Source organism: Mirounga leonina, unplaced genomic scaffold (assembly GCF_011800145.1).
Source record: "Mirounga leonina isolate KUSES-001 unplaced genomic scaffold, KU_Mleo_1.0 Mir_94, whole genome shotgun sequence".
NCBI classification, from domain to species: domain Eukaryota; kingdom Metazoa; phylum Chordata; class Mammalia; order Carnivora; family Phocidae; genus Mirounga; species Mirounga leonina.
In genome coordinates this window covers 55,394,909-55,416,842 of record NW_023270855.1, presented here as the reverse complement: position 1 = coordinate 55,416,842, position 21,934 = coordinate 55,394,909, and the positions used below count along the sequence as shown (strand labels likewise).

The 21,934-nt window shown below is 52.9% G+C and overlaps 2 protein-coding genes and 1 long non-coding RNA gene across 10 annotated transcripts in view; 2 read left to right on the top strand and 1 right to left on the bottom strand.

The window, feature by feature from the left end:
- The first annotated feature begins 2,093 nt into the window (after positions 1-2,093).
- Positions 2,094-8,526, top strand: LOC118006059. 7 transcript variants are annotated; one of them, XR_004677931.1, is made up of 5 exons: positions 2,094-2,335; positions 2,994-3,047; positions 4,374-4,508; positions 5,354-5,588; positions 7,727-8,526. It is a non-coding gene; the product is annotated as an uncharacterized LOC118006059 (long non-coding RNA). The 7 variants fall into 7 exon arrangements; XR_004677933.1 differs by having other exon boundaries at positions 7,692-7,764; XR_004677930.1 differs by lacking the exon at positions 7,727-8,526 and adding an exon at positions 6,976-7,332.
- ARRDC5 (arrestin domain containing 5) lies at positions 7,404-21,318 on the bottom strand. Of its 2 annotated transcripts, XM_034998656.1 has the most exons (4): positions 17,034-21,318; positions 16,500-16,592; positions 15,179-15,384; positions 7,404-7,972 (listed from the first exon to the last, which is right to left on the bottom strand). In XM_034998656.1, exons 1-4 carry the CDS (start codon positions 17,284-17,286, stop codon positions 7,445-7,447), a joined length of 1,080 nt encoding a protein of 359 aa, XP_034854547.1. In that variant the 5' UTR covers positions 17,287-21,318; the 3' UTR covers positions 7,404-7,444. The 2 variants fall into 2 exon arrangements, with proteins under 2 accessions (XP_034854547.1, XP_034854548.1); XM_034998657.1 differs by lacking the exon at positions 16,500-16,592.
- The window catches only part of UHRF1 (ubiquitin like with PHD and ring finger domains 1), a 29,179-nt gene continuing 27,779 nt past the window's right edge, over positions 20,535-21,934 (top strand). The window contains exon 1 of the mRNA XM_034998655.1: positions 20,535-20,642. The gene's annotated coding sequence lies outside the window, so the exon portion shown is untranslated. The remainder of the gene's footprint in view (positions 20,643-21,934) is intronic.

Below are 21,934 nucleotides of genomic sequence, written 5' to 3'. Positions count from 1 at the left end.
GACTGCATTGGTATTATATTCAATATTTTCTTCTGATTTTAAGATAAATTACAAACAAACCATTTCCATCGGCCCTTAGAAGTGTCATGGGCCCTGGGTCTCCTGTGTCTGACACATGAGTTGGCTCTGGTGACCAAGTGCATAAAATATAGGTGATCGGGACTGTGATGGGGGCTACAAGTACACGGGAGTACCCAGAGGAGAGCTGGCCCCAGGTTGTGGCTGGTGCTGGGAAGCCTCCAGGAGGAAATAATGTCTAAGCTGAGGCCTGAGAGAGGAATCAGCGTCAGGCGGGTGAAGGTACTGAAGAGGTATTCCGAGCAGGGGGAAACAGAGTGCGCTCCTGCACAGTGAGGCTAGAAGGTAGAATGTGGCGAGGGCAGGGTGTCAGGGAAGAGAAACGAGATCGACAGTTGGGCAAGGGCCAGGCTGTCAAGAGCCCTGAGGACATTAGGGAGCCACAGAAGGTTCTGAAGCACGGTCAACAAGGGCAGTTTGGAGCATTGAAAAGATGTCTTGGGCTGCCCTATGGATAAAGGAAATCAGGAAGAAGAAAATGAGCCCACTTGCCTCAGGTTAAGTCTTAAAGTAAAGGTGGAAGTCATAGAAAGATGGAAGAAGGGGGGTGCAGGAGGACATTCCAAGAACCATGATGAATTATTCATTCAGGAAGTATTTATTAAACACCTCTGGTGTGATCTGCTGAATACAGCAGTGAAACAGAGAAAAAGGCTCTCTGGAGGAGGTGTACTCCAGGCAACAGGGATAGCCTGTGCAAAGGCCCTGGGGCAGCACTGGCCTGGTGTGTTGGAAGAACAGTGAAGGCCCTAGCGGCCAGAGCAGAGCGATCCAAGGGGAGAGAGGGAGGGGACAAGGCGGGTGGGCTAGGAGAGGACTTGGGCTTGTACCCCAAGGGAGGTGGGTAGCCTGAAGGGCTGTGGGCAGAGGAGGGGGGCGTCTGACTCAGGTGGGGGCGATGGTCTGTACCGAGGGTCCTGAAAGATCAGGAAGCTTCTGGAAGAGGGGGCTGGGAACTGGGAGCAGAGGGTCTTGGAACCCTGCTGGGGAAGGGCTTGAAATGTCCAGCAGAGGCTTTGGGCCTTTATTGTTGGAGCAGTGGGGAGCCACTGTTGGATTCCAAGCAGGGAGGCCTTGTTTAGGTCTCTGGGGAAGGGGGGTGGAGTCTTCAAGATGCAGAGAAAGGCAGGGGTGAGGGCAGGGCAGGGGGGAGCTGATGGCCCATGACCAGGCCCGCAGGAGGTGGGGGTAGATTGGGAGAGACTCCAGCAGGGAGTGGGCAGGCCACGCTTCAGAAGGCGAGGCTGACTAGGGCCTCTGGTGAGGGACCCAGGGAGGTGGAGGACACCTGGGCCATCCCCAGGGCTAGGACCAGCAGAGGAACAAGTGTGGGAGGACATTGATGGGCTTAGTTTTGCCTCTTTGAGAGCCCGCGGGCTAGGGTTGCGAATTTACCAAATAAAACTACAGGATGCCCAGTTAAATGTGAATTCCAGAGACACAATGAACCGTTGTTAGCATAAGTATGTCCCAAATATTGTAAGGGACATACTTATGCTAAGAAATCTTTGTTTAACTGTCTGTTTACCTGATGCAGCTCCGGCCAGTGGCTGGACAATCTGACCAACGGTGGCCCGATGGCCAGAAGGCAAGGTTTTGTCTCCTTGGGCCGGCTCGCGGCTCGCGGCGGGGAATCGGGGGTCTTTTAACATGCAGGCCCTGGCCTGTCCCCGCCCCCCCACCCCCGCCCTCGTGGCGCCAGCTACCCCCTGTCCCCTGCACGGAGGCACGGGCTTGGGGGAGGGGAGCTGCTCCAAGTCCCACTGTCTGGCCCCTGGGCAGCCCCTCCCAGGCCAGGCAGGTCCCCCTGGGCATCCCTCGCCCCAGAATGCCAGATCAGGGGTCCCGGCAGCCAGAAGGGCTCCACGTGGCCTTTGTCCCCCCAGTGCTGGTGGCCCGTCCCCAGCTCAGAGCCAGAAGTCTGAGGCCCCGTGGCCTTTCTGTAAAGTCCTGCAGGCAGAGCGGGCTAACTTCCTCGTCAGAATGTACCGGAAGGACAGAGGCCTAGGGGGCAGATGACCAGGAACTAGATCCCTCAGTGCCACGGCCACCCCCTGACCGCTCCCACACTGGGTGGCCTTGTCTGGGGTGGCCAGGGCACGGCCCTCCAAGCGTCAGCTGCCAGGATGTACCAGTCACGCTGGCGGGGAGAGAACATGCCGTTCTTGGCTCCCCTGGCTGCCCCTTTGTTCACAGGCATAGGTGGGGGGCTGTTGTCCTGGCAACCAGCCCCTTCCTCCTCGAACGATCCCTTGAGGTGAGGATTGAAGGCACCTTGGGTCTGGGGGTTCTGGCCGAGACGGTGCCCCCTGCCCCCCAGCGGGGGCAAAGGAGCACCCTCCCCCCAGCCGGCCCTGGCTGCTCAGGGCTCAAGTGTCCTGGCCCATGGGGGAGGCCAGGTCACCCCCTTGGGATTGGAATGCCGGAGGTGGCAGCAGTGAGGGGGGAGGACATTCCCAGCGGGGCAGGCGCTGTGGTGGCAGCTGCTGGGCCCCCGCCTGTCCTGTGTCCCCTGAGTTGGAGGCTGCAGCTGGTGCGGTGGCTTTGGTTCCTGGGGGGAGGTGTTATTTTGGGGGTAGGGGTGCGGGAACGTGAGAGGCGCCTCCCCCCAGGGCAGGAAGTGGGGTGGTCCCAGCTGTGTTCTCCCGTTGGCCCACCTGTCCCAGTGGGCACCACAGGCCACCGCACAGGAAGTGTTCCCAACGCCCCGCCTGTGTGGCCTCCTGAATCTGGGGCCCAGAGGGGAGGCAGCCAGTGGGGAGGGTGCAGGGGCCCGCCACTGTGAGTCAGAATCTTCCAAAAGCCCCCAGGTGCGGTAACAGCAGTGCCTGTGGAGTAAGTGCTTATGCATTTATAGACTGTTTAATCCAGCATCTTGGGGAAGGAGGGACTAATGATGAATTTGAGTTTTACAGGTGGGGATACTGAGGCTCAGAGACGCAAGTGACTTGCCCGAGGTCACACAGCATGTAAGTAGCAGAGCTGGGAATCTCATTAGCATTTACTATCAGATACACTAACTCAACATAGACCTCCAACCCTATAATGTGGACAGGGGCTACCACCTGGGTTCAGTTCTGCTCCCAGAACCCTCAGAGATTCTGTCTCCACTGGGGTGTCTGGAGACATTTTTGGTTGTTCCGACCGGGGGTACTCCTGGCACAGAGTAGGTGGGACCACGGAAGCCCCCCATCCCCACAGTGCCTGGGACACCCCCACATAGAGTGACCCAGCCCCACATGTAGAGTTGTGCCAAGGTGAATAATAGTAATTAACATTTCATAGCAATACCAGCTATTATTATTAATCACATTATTTTAAGTATAATAATTATTTACCGGTTTTACGGATGAGAAAACTGAGGTCCAGAGAGCCTGTATTTTGGACCCCCAGCCCTTCTCAGGTACATGAATCCTGGCTGCTTCCATAACACCCTGTCAGCTTTGCAAGAAGGAGACCCGGTGCCAAGAGGGGATATAATGAAGACTCAAACCCACAACCCCAAAGACAGGCTCAGACCGCCCTGGGTCCCCATCTCAGCTTGGCCACGCACTGGGGGCCCAGGCTGGCCATGTCACCTGCCTCAGCTCTGTGAACCTGAGATGGGTCCCTCCCTCCTTAGCTGAAGCAGTAAAAATAAGAGTCTCCATGGTGCTCAGAGAAGCACTACCGAGGGTGGTTAGGGGATCTCATCCTGGCTTTGCGAGCCTGGGCACCTCCTGCACTTCTCTGAGCCTCTGTTGGCTCGTCTGTGAAATGGGGCATTCATGTCCTAACTCAGAGGATGGAGAGGATTAAATGAAGCCGTCCACAGCTTAGCTTGGTGCCTGGGGCACAGTGAGCACGATATAAGGCTTGGATATTGCTATGATTAAAAACATTTTAATGGTGGTAAAATACACATACGTAAGCTTACCTTAATTTATCTTAGCCATTTTTAAGTGCACAGCTCAGTGGTGTTAAGTGCATTCACATGGTTGTGCACCCATCCCCACCATCCCTCTCCAGAACATTCTCATCTTGCAAAACTGAGACTCGGGCCCATGAAACACTGACTCCCCATCCCCTGACCCAGCCCTGGTGCCCACCACCTACTCTCTGTCTCTGTGGATGGGACGCCTCTAGGGACTTCCTAGAGGTAGAAGTAGACAGGAATGTTCCGTTTGAGATTGGCCTACCTCAGTTACCGTAACATTCTCGAGGTTCATTTATGTTGTAGTGTGTATCAGGATTTCCTTCCTTTCTAAGGCTGAGTAATATTCCGTTATTGTGGATGGACCACATTTGTTTATCAGTTCATCCATCTGTGGACACTCAAGCTGTGGGACCAGCATGGTGATAATGGAAAGAGTAAGAGTCTAGAAGGATATTAAAGGTGGATCCAATGTGAGAGCAGAGCCACCTGGGAGGCCGCTGCCGTGATCATCCAGGTAAGCATTGATGGTGGCCTGGATTCAGGTGGTGGCAGGGGAGATGGAGAGAAGTGGACAGGTTAAGCAGTTACTTAGGAAGTAAAACAGGACTTGGGAGAATAAAAGGCTGAGGTGGGGTCTTCATAGACATGGGGAGCTGAAGACAGAACAGGTGGGGTAGGGGTGGGGAGAAGATGAGATGACAGGTTTTGTGTGGCTGCATTGAGTCCATGTCCCTGAAATGTCCAAAGGCCTCCATAAATGTAGCTACTTGTATGATAAGAGTAGACTAGGGGCTCTCAACTGAGGGTGATTCTGCCCGCCCAAGGGATTCTTGGCAGCGTCTGGAGAAATTTCTGTTGTCACAACTTGGGGGATGCTACTGGCATCTAGTGGGTGAAAGCAGGAGATGCTGTTCAACATCCTACAATGTGCAGGATCGTCCCCATAAAAGAAACATCTGACCCCAAATGTCAATGTGCAGAGCTGGAGGAATCCTAGGTAGACCAAGGGCTGAAAGAAGCAATTGTCAATTTCAGCAGCTGTTGTTTATTCAATAAAGTTTTATTCCTTGTCTTTGCAACAATCAAGTTTCCTGGGCAGCTCCCCTTCAAACATTCCACCCCAAGCAGCTGGCAAAAAAAGGAAAGAGAACAAGACTCCTGTGGCAAGTTTTTAATGGATCTGGCCTCAAGTGACTTAACATCACTGGGCCAGATCAATCACATGGCCACACCTGGCTGCATGGGATGCTGGGAAATGTAGTCTAGCCATGTGCCTGGGAGGAAGAAGGAAAGTGTGATGTGACTAGAGCTAGTCCTTGCCGTGGTGTTATTGTCCTCGTCATTTCTGTTATTATTTAGATCTGTCATCTGCAGAGATGACCCTTGAAAGTCATGCATGTTTCAGGACCTGGTAGAGGAGGGTGAGAGGTGCTGCCTGGTATGGCTGGAAGGCTTCCTGAAAGAAGGGGCATGGATGATGTGGCTTTGAAGAAAGCAGACGCCAAAAATCTGAGAAGTGGGAGAAGAGTAAGAATGGTGTGGCATCAGGAAGTCATTCCTTCATTCCTGACCATGCAGATCCTTGTAGGCCAGGGTGAGTGCCATGGGGACCCAATGGGCTGAGGTGGCCTGATTTGTGCTGAGAGTCTTCTAGTTGCTTGAGGAATCAGATCACCAGGTAAAATACAGGACACCCAGTTAACTTGGAATATCAGATAAACAACAAATGATTTTTTAAGCCTCAGTATATCCCATATGCTAAAATAGTATTGTCCATCTGAAATGCAAATGTAATGGGGCATCCTGGATTTTTATTTGCAGGGAGGACAGAATGTAGCAGACAGGTCAGGTGCAGGTGATTGATGATCATGGATGAGACATGGGCAGATGTGCAAGCCCTGTGTTGGGAGAACTTTGGCTTCTACCCTGAGTGAGGTGAGGTAGCCCTGAGAGGCTGTGAGTGTAGGAGGGCCATGCCCTGACTTGGGTAAGAGGCCCCCCAGACCCAACCCTGGCACTTGGCAACCACCTGCCCCTGTGGATTGCCCCAGCCCAGCATCTTTCCCCTTCAACAGTGCTGACATTTGGGGCCAGATCATTCTCTTTTTTTAAAGTTTTTATTTTAAATTTCACTTAGTTAACATACAGTGTAATATTAGTTTCAGGTGTACAATACAGTGATTCAACATTTCCATACATCCTCCCCCCGCCCCCCGCCCGGTGCTCATCACAGCAAGTATATGACTTAATCCCCATCACCTATTTAACCCATCCACTGACCCACCTCCCCTTTGATGACCATCTGTGTGTTCTCTGTATTTAAGAGTCTGTGGGGGCCAGATCATTCTTTTTCTTTTAAGATTTTATTTATTTATTTGAGAAAGAGTGAGGGCGAGAGCACAAGCAGGGGGAGCTGCAGAGGGAGAGGGAGAAGCAGGTTCTCGGCTGAGCAAGGAGCCCCACTTAGGGCTCCATCCCAGGACCCTGGGATCATGACCTGAGCCAAAGGCAGACGCTTAACCCACTGAGCCACCCAGGCTCCCCAAGGGGACAGATCATTCTTAATTGTGGGGGGCTGTCCTATTCACTGTGGATGTTGAGCAGCATTCCTGACCCCCACCCACTCAATGCCAGGAGCACTTGCAGTCATGACAACCACAAATGTCCCCAGACATTGCCCAGTGTCCCCTGAGGGGCAGGATCCCTTTGGGTGAAACCCACTGGGTTAGGGGATTCTATGGACCCCCAGGAGACTACATTCCATAACCATCTGACCGACTGAGGATATCCTGGGATACTGCAAATATTTAAATACACACACTGAGTGGGAGGGAGAGAGGAGGGAACTCACAGACACTGCAGGGTCACCCTGGTTTCCTCCACTTGATCCATTGGGGATTTATTCTGGTATTTAGTGTGAGCTAGGGATCAAACTGAATTTTTCCCCCAGATAATGAATGCACGTTTTCTCCCTCTTGGAGCTATGGACCTTTGGGGCCGGATCATTCTGTGGGGTGAGGCCAGCCTGGGCATCGCGGGACAGTGAGCAGCATCCCTCCCTGCTCACCCAATGCCAGGAGGAGCCCCTGTTCCCCTTGGTCGTGAAAACCAGGACCACCAGACTTTGCTAGTGCAGCTGGAAGGCAGAATCGCCCCAGTTGGGGACCCTGGGTCAAGGCACTGTAAGACCCCAGCACGGAAATGGGTCTGGAGCCCTAACCGGGGGGGGGGGGGGCTACTGGAAGACCTTGTCAGTTCCCTTCATCTTCTCCTGGCCTTCAGTAAACTATCTGGGGCTGGGAGAAACTGATGCCTAAGTGGCTGCATTGTGGGAAGTTTCAGACACGTGCCATCCACACCCCGGCCCATCTGAAGCCCATCTGTGCCAGACAAAAAAAAGGGCTGCCCATAGAGTCTGATAAAGCTTTTAATATTTAGAAGTTTGGGCACTTAATTCTGGCACTCCTGGCTCTCGGGAGATGCTGCCCCCTCCAGCTGTGGGCAGCTGTCTGGGTCCACAGGGGCACTGGTGATGATGATGGGAACCTTGGCCTTCACACTGGTCAGGGACCAAGGCAGGTGGACCGTGCTGACCAGCTCGTAGTGGGTACTCATGATCTCGCCGTCCCGCATGCCGCTGCTCACGGACAGCACCTGCGGGAGGTTGAGGGTGCTGACGATCTTGGTGGTGTTGAAGGGCGTGATCTGAGTGTTGGCCTCCTGCCGAAGCAGCTCACTGCTGTCCACCCGAGACCGCCGCTCCGCACCGGGGGTGAAGCCCTCATATTGCACGTGGACGTAGAGGGCGAAGGTGACCGTCTTGATGCACTTGCTGGTCTGGTTGTGGATCTCCGTGGTGAAAATGACCCTCTCCCCTGGCGTAAAAGTGTTCTTGTCCATCTGGATTTGGAGGCAGATGGTGCCCTGGCTGCAGCAGTTGTAGGAGACCTTCTTCTCAGCCTCCACCGACAGAGGGTTCTAGAAGGGGGGATGGACAGCTGTGAGGGATGGTGGCCACAAGATCTGCTCGCCTGCCTGACATTCCTCCATCAAAGCTCCTGCAAACCTTGAGCTTTTGGGACTCTCCTAAGTAAGAGGCACTGAAATAGGATCTGGAGCCTTGGGGATTTGGCAGCCAAAAGCCTGGCATGATCTCCCGGCTTGCCTTAATCAATACCCTTCGCCTTTCTGAGTACCAATTTCCTCATCATAAGCCTAAGAAATCCACAAGACCCTGGCTTGACCCTCACCTCCCATGCTCACTTGCTGTGTGACCTTGAGCAAGTGCCTTGACTTCTCTGGGCCTTGGTTTTCTAGAAGACAGGAAACGTCTCACAGTCTAAGCCCAAGACTTGGGGCTTACCCGGGCAGTTCAGACTTTAGGAGGAAATATTACGGGCTCTGAATCATGAAAGGAAAACCGTAGAGTTGAAAGTATGTAGTGTGTTTAAATAAATGCCTCAAAATGCAGCCATTCTATCAACGAGTCAGCTGCTGATTTGCAAATAAAGTCGCACATGCATTATATTTAATGAGTGGCTTCGGTGACATTTTACTTTTTATTTGTGGATAATATGTTAAAGGATTTGATGTGATGTGGCCGGGGGCAGGGGGGCTTAGAATGATCACTCTCCACTTTTGCTGGCTTCCGGTGTCTCCTTGCAGAGAAACGTGATACTTTTACAAGCGTGTGTGTGTGTGTGTGTGTGTGTGTGTTCTTTCAGCATACCGAGAGAGAGAGAGAGAGAGAGAGAGAGAGAGAGAGAAAATAGTGTGAAAAATACTGCTCAAACTCCCCTCCCACTTCCCATTAGTGACATCAAGTTGTTCACTTGAAATTGGCCCTGATGGGTGTTATTTTCACCAGGGAAATTGGGAAACATCACGGCTGCCCCACACCAGAGCTGCTTGTTAACCATTTCTTGGCATAGCACTGCCATATTCCTAAGACCCGCTTCATCAGCATTTACAAATTCTCCTGATTTGTTTCAGATCTCTGCTCATTTACAAAATAAGATTGCAGGGGCGCCTGGGTGGCTCAGTCGGTTGGGCAACTGCCTTCGGCTCAGGTCATGATCCTGGAGTCCCGGGATCGAGTCCTGCATCGGGCTCCCTGCTCGTCAGGGAGTCTGCTTCTCCCTCTGATCTTCCCCCTTCTCATGTGCTCTCTCTCATTCTCTCTCTCTCAAATAAATAAATAAAATCTTAAAAAAAAAATAAAGTAAAAACATGAGAGATCTGGTTGAAGGCCCCGCGGACCCCCTCCCTAATGCCATCCCCTCATACTCCTTGGCTCCCTTTGTCCCGAATTGGGGGTTTATTATATCTGGATTTTTAAAAAAGATTTATGTATTTATTTAAGAGAGAGTGAGCACAAGCAGGAGGGCAGAAAATTCTGCCTCTATCTGGTTGAGACCCATCATGGGATTGCTCTCGGCCATGAGTTGGTGAACTTTTTCTGGTAGGAACTGATGATAAATATTTTAGGCTTTGCAGGCCACACACAGTTATGTGTCATATACTATCCCCCCCCCTTTTTTTTTAATCACAGCTCATGGTTAAAACATAGATTTTAGTATCGTGGCAAAGAACACAAATCTGTATTTTCATCTGCATCGAGATCTATGAAAGAAATATGTTTCATGAACTACTACTTATGCCTGCTGGTACATTCTGCTTTATTCCATTTATTGTATGCATTTAAAAATGTTCATTGCGGGGTGCCTGGGTGGCTCAGTCGGTTGAGTGTCTGTCTTGAGCTCAGGTCATGATCCAGGAGTCCTGGAATCAAGCCCCACATCGGGCTCCCTGCTCAGCGGGGAGCCTGCTTCTCCTTCTGCCTCTCAGTGCCTCAAAATGCAGCCATTCTATCAACTAGTCAGCTGCTGATTTGCTCCCCCTATTTGTGCTCTCTATCAAATAAATAAATAAAATCCTAAAACAATATATTCATTGCAACCCTCTGGATTTGTTTTCCTGTTATGTTTAGTCTTTCTTTATTCTATTATTTTGCTTTATATAAAACCAACATTTTGTAAACATTAGCTGGTTGTAACCCACCAAATTAATTTTGTTCTGATAAATTCTATATTCAACTTATTCACAACTATTATATCCTGTCCAACACATTGATGTTATAAAAACAAAGCTGTTGCAACCCACCGTATTTATATTTTGTTCTATTCTTTCTTCTTTTTTTTTTAAAAAGTTGATTGCAAGGGGCACCTGGGTAGCTCAGTCATTAGGTGTCTGCCTTCAGCTCAGGTCATGATCCCAGAGTCCTGGGAGCCATATCGGGGTCCCTGCTCAGCGGGAGGCCTGCTTCTCCCTCTCCCACTCCCCCTGCTTGTGTTCCCTCTCTCGCTGTCTCCCTCTCTGTCAAATGAATAAATAAAATCTTAAAAAAAAAAGTCGATTGCAAGCCACCAACCATATTTTCTTCACTTCCTGTTCTACTTATTTTATTCTCTGTTCTGTTTTCTTATTCTATTGAAAAAAAAACACACACAATGTTTGCAACCCACAAAATTAACTTTTTTTTCTGATATTTTCTAGTTTGGTCTTGCGTATTCTTTCGTTTTATACAAATATACTTGCACCCCGCTAAACTGATTTTGCAACCCATGATCTGGTCGTGACCTGAGGTTTGAAAAACACTGCTCCGGATCGGATGCCTTTCCTCTTGGGAGACCTGGGGCTGACCCCTGACACCAGGTGACCTCACCTCTACCCTTGCCTCTGGCCCCCTTGCCTCCTCAGCGGTCCCCTCCCTCCCTCTCCTCCAGGAGGCTAATTGCAGGCAGTTTTATTCTAAATCCCTCCAGTCTTATTCGAAAATTCCTCGCATGCGTTAGGACCCTGCGGGCATTGAGGAACTTGCTGCCCTAACTCAAGGCCAAGCCGGTAGTCTTGGCCTGCACCTGAGACAGGGGCCCAGCAATTCCAACAGTGGCCCAGTGGAGACTCCCTCGCGAGGTCAGGCAGGGTGGCCAAAGTGCCCTGATTCCCAATAATGTCGGGGATACACACCCAACACTGGATTTCCTGGATCTGGGAGTGTTTGGGAGCCCCGCATTCCTTTGGCATGTGTGAAGCTTTGGGGGGATTCACCCAAACAGTATTTGTTGTTGTCAGCTTGGTGACAAGTCCAAGGAAAACCCATAGCAATTAAGACCAGCCTGGTCCCTGCTCTGGCGAAGGGGCGGGGAGGGGAGGGGAGACACGGACACACAGTCGGCTCGCTGAAAATGAAACAGGTCATTTCTGATCCGGACAGTGATGAGGTTGTGGCTGGAGGCAAACCAGGGGTGTGAACGAAGGAGAGGTACGGTGGGGGTTCCCTTGGAGCCAATGTTTAGGAAATGTCTCTGGGACAAGCTCCTCTCCCAAATAGTACCGACTGTCGGAAGAGACAACACAGGTCTGTCTTTCAAGATTCTAAAGGTACAAAGAGTGGAGAAGAGGTGGGGAAATTGGAGCCCGTGTGCAGTGCTGGAGGAAAAGTAAAAACAGTCCAACCACTGTGGAAAACAGGCTGGGGGTTCCTCAAATGTTGAAGGGAGTGATCATCTGACCCAGCAACTGCACTCCAGGTATCGAGCCAAGAGAAACAAGAAGATACATCCATGCAAACATGTAAGGGAATTTGCAGAGGCGTGATTCACAGTAGCCAAGAAGTGGAAACAACCCAAGTATCCATCAATGCACGAACGGATACACAAAATGGGGTCCAGCTGCGCAATGGAATGTCATTCAGCCATAAAAAGGGATGAGACACCGACCTATGCTACAAAGGTGAGTGGAATCAGCCAGACGCAAAAAGCGTCCATATCGTACAATTCCGTTTCCATGAAACGTCCAGAACAGGCAAATCCATAGAGAGAGGAAGGGGATTCGTGGTCACCATGGCCTGGGGGAGGGAGTGTGGGGAATTCGAGGGGTGAGAGCTAAGGGATCCAAGATTTCCTTTTGGTGTGATGACAGTATTCTAAAATCGACAGTTGGTGATGGCCACACAACTCTGTGAACACAGGGGAGGTCATTCAATTGTACACTTTCAATGGGTAGATTATAAGATATGTGAATTATAGCTCAGTAAAGCTGTTGAAAACAATTGGAAGGGGAAAATGTTTGCTCCTCCTAGCTCCCCGGCTCCCCTCCCAGGGGGGCATGTCTGTTGCTAGTTTCTGTGATCTCCTTCCGGACACGTTTGTTACACCTGCAAGGAAGTACATTTCTCGCATGTTCTGAACTTTGCTGTGCTCACTGAACCCAGTGACTTAGTAGAGGTCCTGATACTAAGAGCTGCCTTGTTCTGCCTCTGTTTCTAACTTACCTATAGCGCATTCCTTTGAATATTCCTTTGCTACTTTAATTCCCTTAGCAATGAACATTTAGGCTGATTCTAATTTCTTGCCGCGAAAACATTGCTGTGGGAGGTCACAAGTGAAAGAATATCAGTGGGAGAAATTTCTAGAAGGGAAATGGTTGGGGCAAAGTGCATGTTCATTTTAATTTGAATAGATACAGCTAAATTGCCCTCTGTTGGGGTTGTGAGAGTTTACTTAGCCACGTGAGTGCCTACATGGCTTCTGAACAAAGATCTGAAGGAGGAGGGGGAAGGATAGGAAGGTCATATTATAGTGTTCCAGGTGGAAGGCAACAGCCTATGTAAAGGCCCTGGGGCAGGACCAGGCCTGGTATATTGGAGGGAACAGCGAGGAGGCCTGTTTGGCGGGAGCAGAGAAAGCGAAGGGGAGAGGGGGCAGGTCATGCAGGGCTCTCTGGACGGGGGGTACTTTGGCCTTTACCCTGAATGAAATGGGAGACCGGGAGGGCTGTGGGCGCAGAGGAAGGTCATCACCTGACTGTCTCTGGCTGCTACGAGGACAGACTGTTGGAGGTCAAGACTCTGCCTCTACCCAGGGGTGCCTGGGTGGCTCAGTTGATTAAGTGTCTAACTCTTGGTTTCAGCTCAGATCATGATCTGGTGTTTGTGGGATTAAGCCCTATGTCAGGTTCTGAGCTCAGCATGGAGTCTCCTTCAGATTCTCTCTCCCTCTCTGCTCTTCCTTCTGCTTGCATGCGCTCTCTCTCTCTCGCAAATAATTTTTATAAATCTTAAAAGACTCTGCCTCGGGGTGCCTGGGTAGCTCAGTTGGTTGAGCGACTGCCTTCGGCTCAGGTCATGATCCTGAAGTCCCGGGATCGAGGCCCGCATCGGGCTCCCTGCTCAGCAGGGGGGTCTGCTTCTCCCTCTCACCCTCTTCCCTGCTCATGCTCTCTATCATTCTCTCTCTCTCTCAATAAATAAATAAAAGTCTTTAAAAAAAAAAAAAGACTCTGCCTCTACCTGGTTGAGCCCCATCATGGCTCACTGCACCAGAGTGATAACCTCTGTCCTGGTCCCCCAGCTCCTGCCCTCCCCCTGCCCCCCACTATCTATCCTCCCCAAAGCAGCCAGAGGGAATCCAATGATGACCCCTTGCCCACCAGGGCTCTTACCTGCATCAGGTTAAAGTCCAAGTCTTCCTGAGGCCTCTTATTACCTCCCTGCCCTTACCTTCTTCCCTCTTGCTTCCTCCTTCACTCTGTTGCAGCCATGTGGCCCCCTCACTGTTCATCCAACACGCCAGGCACAGTCTTGCCCCAGGACCTTTGCACGGGCTGTTCCCTCCATCTGGAACCCTCCACCCCAGATATCCCCATGGTTTCCCCGCCTCTGCTCTTTCAGTTCTCTGCTAAAATGTCACCTCCTCCAAAGGGCCTCCCTTGCCCAGTCTGGTTAAGACAGTACTCAGTAGTTGAAAAAACACGCTATTTTCATATCCTCAAAACTTATCTGTAATAACTCCTGTTGCTGCTACGACCTTGATTTTTAGAGCTTCCCACTTACGGGGGCACCTCCTGGGTGTGCAGACACCTCGCTGAGCACTTCGCGGTCTTCATGGGCACCCATCAAGGGAGGTATTACTCTTCTCATTGTACAGATCAGGACAGTCAAGGCTCTGGGAGGTGTTGTGAATTGCCCAAGGCCATCTAGCTAATGAAGTATCTGTCAACGAAATCTCAGGCTGGGTCTCACCCAACCCCAACATTTCACCCCAGTTTCTGCCTCGTGCCCCCTGCACTCTAGATTAGCTCTGAAGGGAAGGCCAGGGAAAGGCCACAGTCCGCTCAGGGTAACACAGGGAGCAGGTGGTCAAGCGGGCCTTGAGCTCAGGTCTGGTCATCGCAGGGCTGTTCCACCCCTCCAAGCATCTGCCCTTCCTGGGACCCTCCAGGACCATCCCAGGAGGTTGGCCGGGCTGGAGACGATCCCTGTGACACTGGTGGTGGAAGCAGCAAGATTCTTGGGGCCCATCCCCCAACCCATGCCAGGCACTGTGGGAAGTTCGGCAAGCTAGGCACTATCTCTCTGTCCATTTCACAGATGAGGAGATAGAGGCACAGAGAGGCAACGTCATTTGCAGAGGGTCGCACAACAGGAAGGTGGGGGCTCTGGGATTTTTACCTGGATCTTGAAAACTAAAATCCAACCCCCACCTCCGTCTCAGCTACCATGCTCTAATAACAGAGTCCCCAGGGGAGTGACTTGGGGCCAACGTCACTCCAGCCACCTCGACTTCTACCTCTGCACCTGGGCCTCCAGGAACCATCCAGAAAACCTCCTCCTTTGCTCAGCCAGACCACAAGCCACCCCTTTTCCTTGCTTCTTTTGGTGGGGGCACCATCTCTGTTGTCTAAGGGCTCAAAGACCCTGGAGTGTCACCGGGCGTCCAGGCCTCCCACCCCCAGGTCACAGGGGAGGCCTCTGAACAGCCTTGACTTACTATAGGGTCAAGGACATTGGGGCCCAGTCATTCTCTGGGGGGGGGGTGTCCTGGGAACTGTGGGGTATTGAGCAGCACCCCTGGCCCCCACCACCTCGATGGCCAACAGCCCCCCCAGTCCTGTCAACTGTAGATGTTCCAGATGGCGGGATTATCCTGGTTGAGGGGCTCCCGCTGGCTTTGTTCCTACCCTGGTTTCAGATTCACCTTTTGGGAACTCTCTGGACCCCCCGGGGGAGCCATCAGCACCTTTCCTTCTTCCTAGTAGGGGCCGGCTCTGTTCCCTGCCCTCCCACCTGCCTCTGGTGAGCTTGGAGGACAAGCCCCACCGCAGCCCCTCCCCCATCACTACCTGCAATGGGTTTTCTTTGTGGAAATCCGAAGTCCCTTGAACCAACAAGTACATTCTTTTCTTCGCCAGAATATGCTCCCGGCCCATGCAGGAGGCTTGCACGAAGTAGAAGACGTGGCCAATTTTGCTGGCGAAGGTAGAAGGAAGCCTGGGAGGTAAGCTGAAATGGAAGTCAAAGGTGTGGCTGCCTGCACTTAACCAATTATCTGAAAGCAAAACACACCGAGGCCATCAGAAGGTTCTAGAATCTTTTTCCTTTTTAACCCCCCCCCTTCTTTATTTGTTGTTTTGGCAGGAGCTTTGTTCTGGGCCTGGCCCACCTGTCCCTGAGCTAGGCTGAGTTCTGTGCTTTTAGGGATCTGCATGATCCACAAATATTAGGCCTAGGCCTCAGCTGGGCTGGAGGGAGGAGATGCCTGGGTGGATGAGGTGGCTGGGGTGCTCACCCCTACTCTGGGCCTGAGAAACTGGAGGTCCAGCACATTGGTTTAACAAACCCCTCTTGAGCCTCTTTCTGTGGGCCAGAGGCTGTTTTAGGCATTATTTTCAGCAGTGAACAGGGCCAGCACAGCTCCCTGCCCTCACAGAGCTTGGCCTCCAGTGCGCAGCATACAGTAGGTGCTTAACATTGGTTGAGTGGCAACTGAGGACCAGGGAGAAACTCACACGGCCCCCATTTCTGCAACCTCCCCCATTTTATTTGTTTCTTTCATTCGTCCAAAAACCTCTCATTATTGTGTCTTGCCCACTGGATGGCAATCCCAGTGACTCCAGGGACCTTGTTTGTTTTATCCATTGCCCCACCCCCAACCCGTGGCCCAGTGCCGTGTGCAGAAGGTGCTCAATAAATGTTTGTGAAATAAATGAATGAATCTGTCAGAGGCTTGGGCTTATGCTTTTGAGGGGAAATGCTTGGCAATGGGAAAGGGTGGTACCTGATGCTGGGGGTGTTAGGATGGGAAGTGTTTGGGTTGAAAAAACACAGAGCACTTACTGTATGCCCCACACTATTCTAAGCCCTTTATATACCATTCAGTCACTAAGTCCTCAAAGCAATCTTATGAGTGATCCCTTTTTCTGGTTCCCATTTTCCAGATGGGTTAATGGGACACAGAGAGGCAACAGGACTGCTGAGCAGTAAGGGATGGTATGTTGCCATTCCTCCCCTAGATATCTGCATGGCTGGTGTCCTTCCCGTCACTCAGATCTGAGCTCAATTCCCTCTTCGAAGAGACCTCTCCACGACCTCCCAATCTAAAAATTTTAAAAGTCTAAAATTAAACTTTGTTCAGCCAGGCGTTGGCCGAGAGTTGTGGCATACCTGGGAACACTCCCATGAACGCATTTTGGAAAGGACATGCGGCTCCCAGGCAGCTCAGCCTCCCTGACGTCTGTCCAGACCGTGGATCTGAACCTGCTGGAGTTGGGGCCTGGTTATTCTCTCCCTAGAATAACCTCCTCTCTCTTTCCCTGGGACCATAGGACTCCTTCTTTTGTCTCCTTGGCATTTCACTGCCAGAGGGAGATTTATCTGTCAAATAACAAGACAGATTTTTTTTAATTGGCCTTCCCAAGTGGTCATTGGGCTAAGGATAGCATTTATCCCCCCCCAGGGAAACAACTTTGAAAGTTCATTTCGAATATCTGGGTTCTGATCAGCTCCTCGTGTCTTATTATTTTCGTGTTAATGTGTATCTGATGGTCATTGTTATACATAGCTTCCCTCCTGGGGAGGAACCAGGCCTCTGCCCATTTCTGGTATCCCTGGGGGTTTGCTGATCCACTAGCAGATGTGTTTACCTTCCGGACCCAGGTTCCTATTATGGCTAGAGTTGGCTGCTGGCTTTGTCCTTACCCTCTACTGGGAATGTCTTCATCTTGTGCACGTAGTCGGCCTTGTTGTTGCAAATAACATCTCTACTATAATCACGGGATGCCCCGATTTCTTCATTCCACTCCACATAACCCCTTCCCACGAGCTCCACCTTCACAATAGGGTCCACCAGGGTGCTGTTCAGGATTAGAACCACCTGCCCTTTTATGCTGGAGCCGGCTAGGTAGACTGCATCCTTGGGCAATACTAATTCGATCGACTTCACCACAGACATGGGGGGTTGGGGTGGTAGAGAAATATTCTCCCTGCCCCCCCATGCCACTGCCCCCCCATGCCGGTTCCTTTGCCGCAGTGAGGTCACCTGTCTGTGACATCATCCAGCCAGCGTTCTGGGAAGGGGGTCCCTAGTGGCTGGGATGGGAGATGAGGCTGTTGTGCAGGGGTGGGACAGCTTGGGAATTCCAAAGTCCTCACTGGTGTATGAAATGATAGCCTGACCCCTTTTTCCTAGGAAATAACAGATAAATAAGCCAAACCAACCGCAAGGCCCTAGCGTTCCTGCCCCACAGGGAACACCTGTCATCATGCCGGGAGGTTAGAGGCCTGGGTGGGAAGAGCTCCTTACGAGCTCTACTTAGAGATGGGGAGGAATGAGGAATGAGCCCCAAGGTCTTTTCTGCTCTAACAGATGGCCCCCAAATGTGGTATGTGTGCTTCTCAGGGTTCATACACTGGTTAAGCTCATACACAGTCATTGTCATTTTAATGGCTCTCTCTCTATACCAACCAGTCCGTTAGAAAAAATTATAGATATGGCCAGGACATGAAATCTGGTGTGTCCTGACTGAATGCTTAGAGCACTGTGTCCTCCATCTAAACACGAACACCATCTCCTTACACGTCTGACATTTCTCTTTACACCTGTGTCTCCCCCATTGAATGGGAAGTCCTTGCAGGGTGGGACTTAGTCTCTGTAAGCTTTGTGCCCACCAACGTCTCCTTTACTCCGGGCCTGGTTCAGACAAGAGGGGTGTCAATAGGTTTGTTGAGTGACTTAACGACCTTCAAGAATGTATCATTTTGCAAAAAGGAAACTGAGGCCTTTCGCCCTCTGATGGGTTTCCTGGTGCCTAACTCGCCCATGGGCTGATGCCTAAGCAGGAGGGCCACTGGAGCAGAAGAGGTGTCAGGAAGTGTCCATTCTCCAGACTCTAGCAGGCCTCCTTCATTGTCTTTGTTGTATCTCGCTTTATTATTTCATGTGATGTCTTTTGTAGACATTGCCATCTTGTCTCCCTGAGTGGTTTGTAAGCTTCTTCTGGAGAGGCCTGGCATAGTCTTTCACTCATGTTTGTTAACGAACCTAGGCAACCTCTCCAACTTTCTCAAAATGACTGGAGAAATGGGGCCATTTCTTTCTGCAGGGAAAACCAGACCTCTTTTTGAGTTACTTGACTTGAGATATCCAAGGGGCCTGGGCTGAGCCCTGCTCCAAATACACCTGAAGAACGTATTCCCTCTTTTGGTCCTGTTGGGTTTTTGCAAAAGTATTTGCAAACAAATGATATGCTCTCACCAGGAATAGGCCAGGTGGCTGATTCTCAATGTGAAAGATCTCATCTGCCTCCCAGACTCAGGGAGGCCTGCCTGATACCTGCCTGTCCCTGAGATTGTGGTCTATACTCGGCTGATGACTGTGGGCCCAGAAAGACACTCAGTAGCACAGACGGAGTCCTGAAATTGGAGAAAGTTAACAGCAAATTCTGGACTTTGTATTTTGGACTCTATCTGTTCCCTATGACTTCTATAACAAATTCCCACAATTTTAGTGGCTTAAAAAACACAAATTTATTCTCCTACAGTTCTGGAGGTCAGAAGTCCAAAATGGGTCTTAAGCAGCTAAAATCAAGGTGTTCTAGGGTTCTAGGAGAGAATCTGTCCCTCACCTTTTCTGGCCCCTATAGGTTTCCCACATTCCTTGTCTGTTGGGTCTCATCATTCCAACCTCTACTTCCCTTGTCACTTCTCCTTCTCTGACTTGGCCCTTTTGCCTCTTTCACTTGTTAGGACGCTTGTGATGATTTTGGACCAGCCTGGATCATCTAGGATACTCTCCCCCACCCGGAGATCTTTAATTTGATCTCATCTGCAAAGTCCCTTTTGCCACGGAAGCTACCATATTCACAGGCTCAGGGATTAGGATATGACTAGCTTTGGGAGAGGGGGGACATTCTTCTGCCTACCACTTGGGGAAAGAACAGAAGAAGGACCAGTGCCTAGAAGGGACTCTGCTCGGGTCCAGAGAAAGCTGTACACACAGAAGTTGGAGGTCATCACTCTTCTGCTTACAGCCTTCCCGTGCTGCTCACTGCTCTCAAGAGATAAAGACCAAAGGCCCCCTTGAGGCCTTAGATGACACCTCTCTGACCTCGTCCCCTCTCTGCCCAGCTACACTGGCCTCCTGGCTGCTCCCCCTACATTTCTAAGCCTTTTCCGGCCTCTGAGCTTGCCCGTCCCTCCTCGACCCATCTGTCCTTGGTTTCTATCTCAGATCTCAGCTCAAATGTCATCCGTTCAGAGAGGCCCACCTCAACCAGAATGTCCTCTCTGCGCACCCCCACATGCCTCTCCAGCTACTGTCCTGTCTTCATTGCACGCAGTGGTATCTGAAATGATTTGCTTTACTTATTCATTTTTTGCCTGTCTCTCCAGAGAAGAAATTACCCTTCTGGAGACCACCAACAGGGTTGGCCTTGTCCATTGTTGCCGCCCCCCCAGCTCCGAACACTGTGTCCAGGCACTTTGTAGGTGCCCAGCATGGGTCACTGTGTGCCCGCCAAGACTGGCCAGAGCGGAGCAGGCAGGGTGGAGGGGGCAGGGCAGTCCTGCCCGCCTGGACAGCGGGAGAAGGCGGGAAAACGAGGCGGGAAAACCCAGCAAACAAGCCCTGCGGGTGGGTAGGGTGGGGAGCTCTAGCAGGCCCTGACGCCAGGAAATGGAGCGTGGGGCGATCAGGCTGGCCATCGGGGTACAGGCGGTCTCGAGAGGGGCCCCCACATTCTACTGCAGTGTTTAAACATTGATTCCGGCCTTCCTTACCCTACTGGTCAGCGCATGCCCGTGCTCCGGGAGAGGGGCTGTGGAAAAGGACTTAAAAGGTCAGGGGGACTCTACCCGGGGTCCCTGCCCCGGGGGGTCCTTAGGGCTCCTGAGGGACACGCAGAGTCGGGGGGGTACCCAGCTCCCGCCACTGGGCCGGGTCGCACACTGGGTGCGCCCAGCAGACCGCGCAGGGCTGGGCGGGGCCGTGGCCCGCTGGGCGGAGTGGGGGTGGGTGGAGGAGGGGGCGCCCCCCACCCCCTTTCTCGCTTCCCGCCACTGCGGCGGCCAATCACCAGGCAGGAGCCCGCCCCTGGCGCGGCCTCCCGCGGCCCCGCAACTCCCAAACGCCGAGTTTTCGCGGGAAAAAAAATCAGAGCAGCTGGCAGCGCGGCGGGCAGTGGTGGCCGTCCAGGCGTTCCGGGTCGCAGGCAGGTCCGCGCGGGGTCCGGGGCCACGCACGCGTCTCTATCGCCATCCCCAGCCGGGCCAGGCGCGCAGGCAGGAGAGCGGATCGGGGCGGCCGGAGAGGTGAGCCTGAGGACTGATCGGGGTGCCATCCTGGGCCGGGGGAAGGGCCCGGCGGCACCGGGCGCGGAGCCTTTGCAAAACTTTCGGGAGCGGCCCGGGGACGCGCGGCCAGTACCGGCGCACGCGTGCCCCGTAGCGTGGCTGTTCTCCACGCCGTCTCGGGCTCTGCCCCCGCCCCGCCGGCCCTCGGCAGTCGTCCCCCGCAGCCCGGGCGCCGGCAGGGGCGAGAGGAACATACCCAGAGCCCCGCGGGGGTCGCGCCGGCCGGGTGGGGGAGGGCCTGGCGAGCCACAGGGGAGGATGTCAGGCTCCGCGCCTGCGCGCGGGCTGCCCCGGGATTCAATTGTCGCGCCCGAGCCCGATTTCGCGCGCCCTTAGTTCCCCGGGCGCGCCTGGGCCAATGGGGAGCGGGCGGGGCGGGGCAGCCGGGCGCGGCGGAGCCAATGAGCGAGTCGGCTCAAGTGAAGGGGGCGGGACTTGGCGCGCGGGGCCCCTCGGCCCGTCCCGGCGGTGGGGGTGGGCGTGGGCTAGTTGGCGTGGCCCGAGCGAGCGGGCGGGAGAATAAGAGGGACTCTGGGCTCGTGGGTCGGGGTCCCGGGAACGCGAGCCTGCGCGTGAGGGCGCCGCCGGCCCAGGTGAGAAGCGCGGCGCGCGCGGGGGTGGCCGGGACGGGGCGGCCGGTTGCCATGGCCACCGCGGGGGCCGGCAGTGTCGCGCACGCGCGCGGGGGCGGCGGGGGCCGCGGGCACCCGGGGTTGGGGGCTCCAGGGTCGGGGGGGGTGGTCCTTCCCCTTCGGTCACACTTAGTTGAGTTACTGGGACTTCTGAAGTTCCAACCCGCGCCGGACTTTTGGGTTTTCCTCTTGCGTCAGTGTTAATCCAAGGAATGGATGAATGAATGAATGAATGAATGAACGAATCAATGAACGAACGAAGAAACCTGGTTCCTCGCTATTTGGCTGTGTCCTCCTTACTTCTCTGGATCTTGTGTGTGTCCCCCCCCCACGCCCCCGCCGTGCAAGACGGAGTGGGTTGGACTGAGCGGTCCGAGATGCCGTTTGCCTTCCCCTCCCTCCTCGTTCCTGCGCCGTTGCTGGTCATTAATGCGTTAATTTCATTTACTCCGCGGGGCCCTGGTCAGCGGTGGTTCTTCCGCGGACCAGCGCGCTGGGAGGGCGTCCTGGGAGTTTCCTAGTGTCCACAGACTGGACAAAAGCCAAGATGACCTGAGCATGGCACGGTGTGGTCTCGGCAGCAGCACGTGCCACTGACCCAGGGGTCCCGCTCTCTCG

Coding starts and splice junctions, on each gene's coding strand:
- ARRDC5 (XM_034998656.1), bottom strand. CDS start 17,286: ATGTCTGTGGTGAAGTCGATCGAATTAGTATTGCCCAAGGATGCAGTC. Junction 16,593..17,033: donor GAAGACATTCCCAGTAGAGG/GTAAGGACAAAG, acceptor CAACTCCAGCAG/GTTCAGATCCACGGTCTGGA. Junction 15,385..16,499: donor GTTCATGGGAGTGTTCCCAG/GTATGCCACAAC, acceptor TTTTGCTTTCAG/ATAATTGGTTAAGTGCAGGC.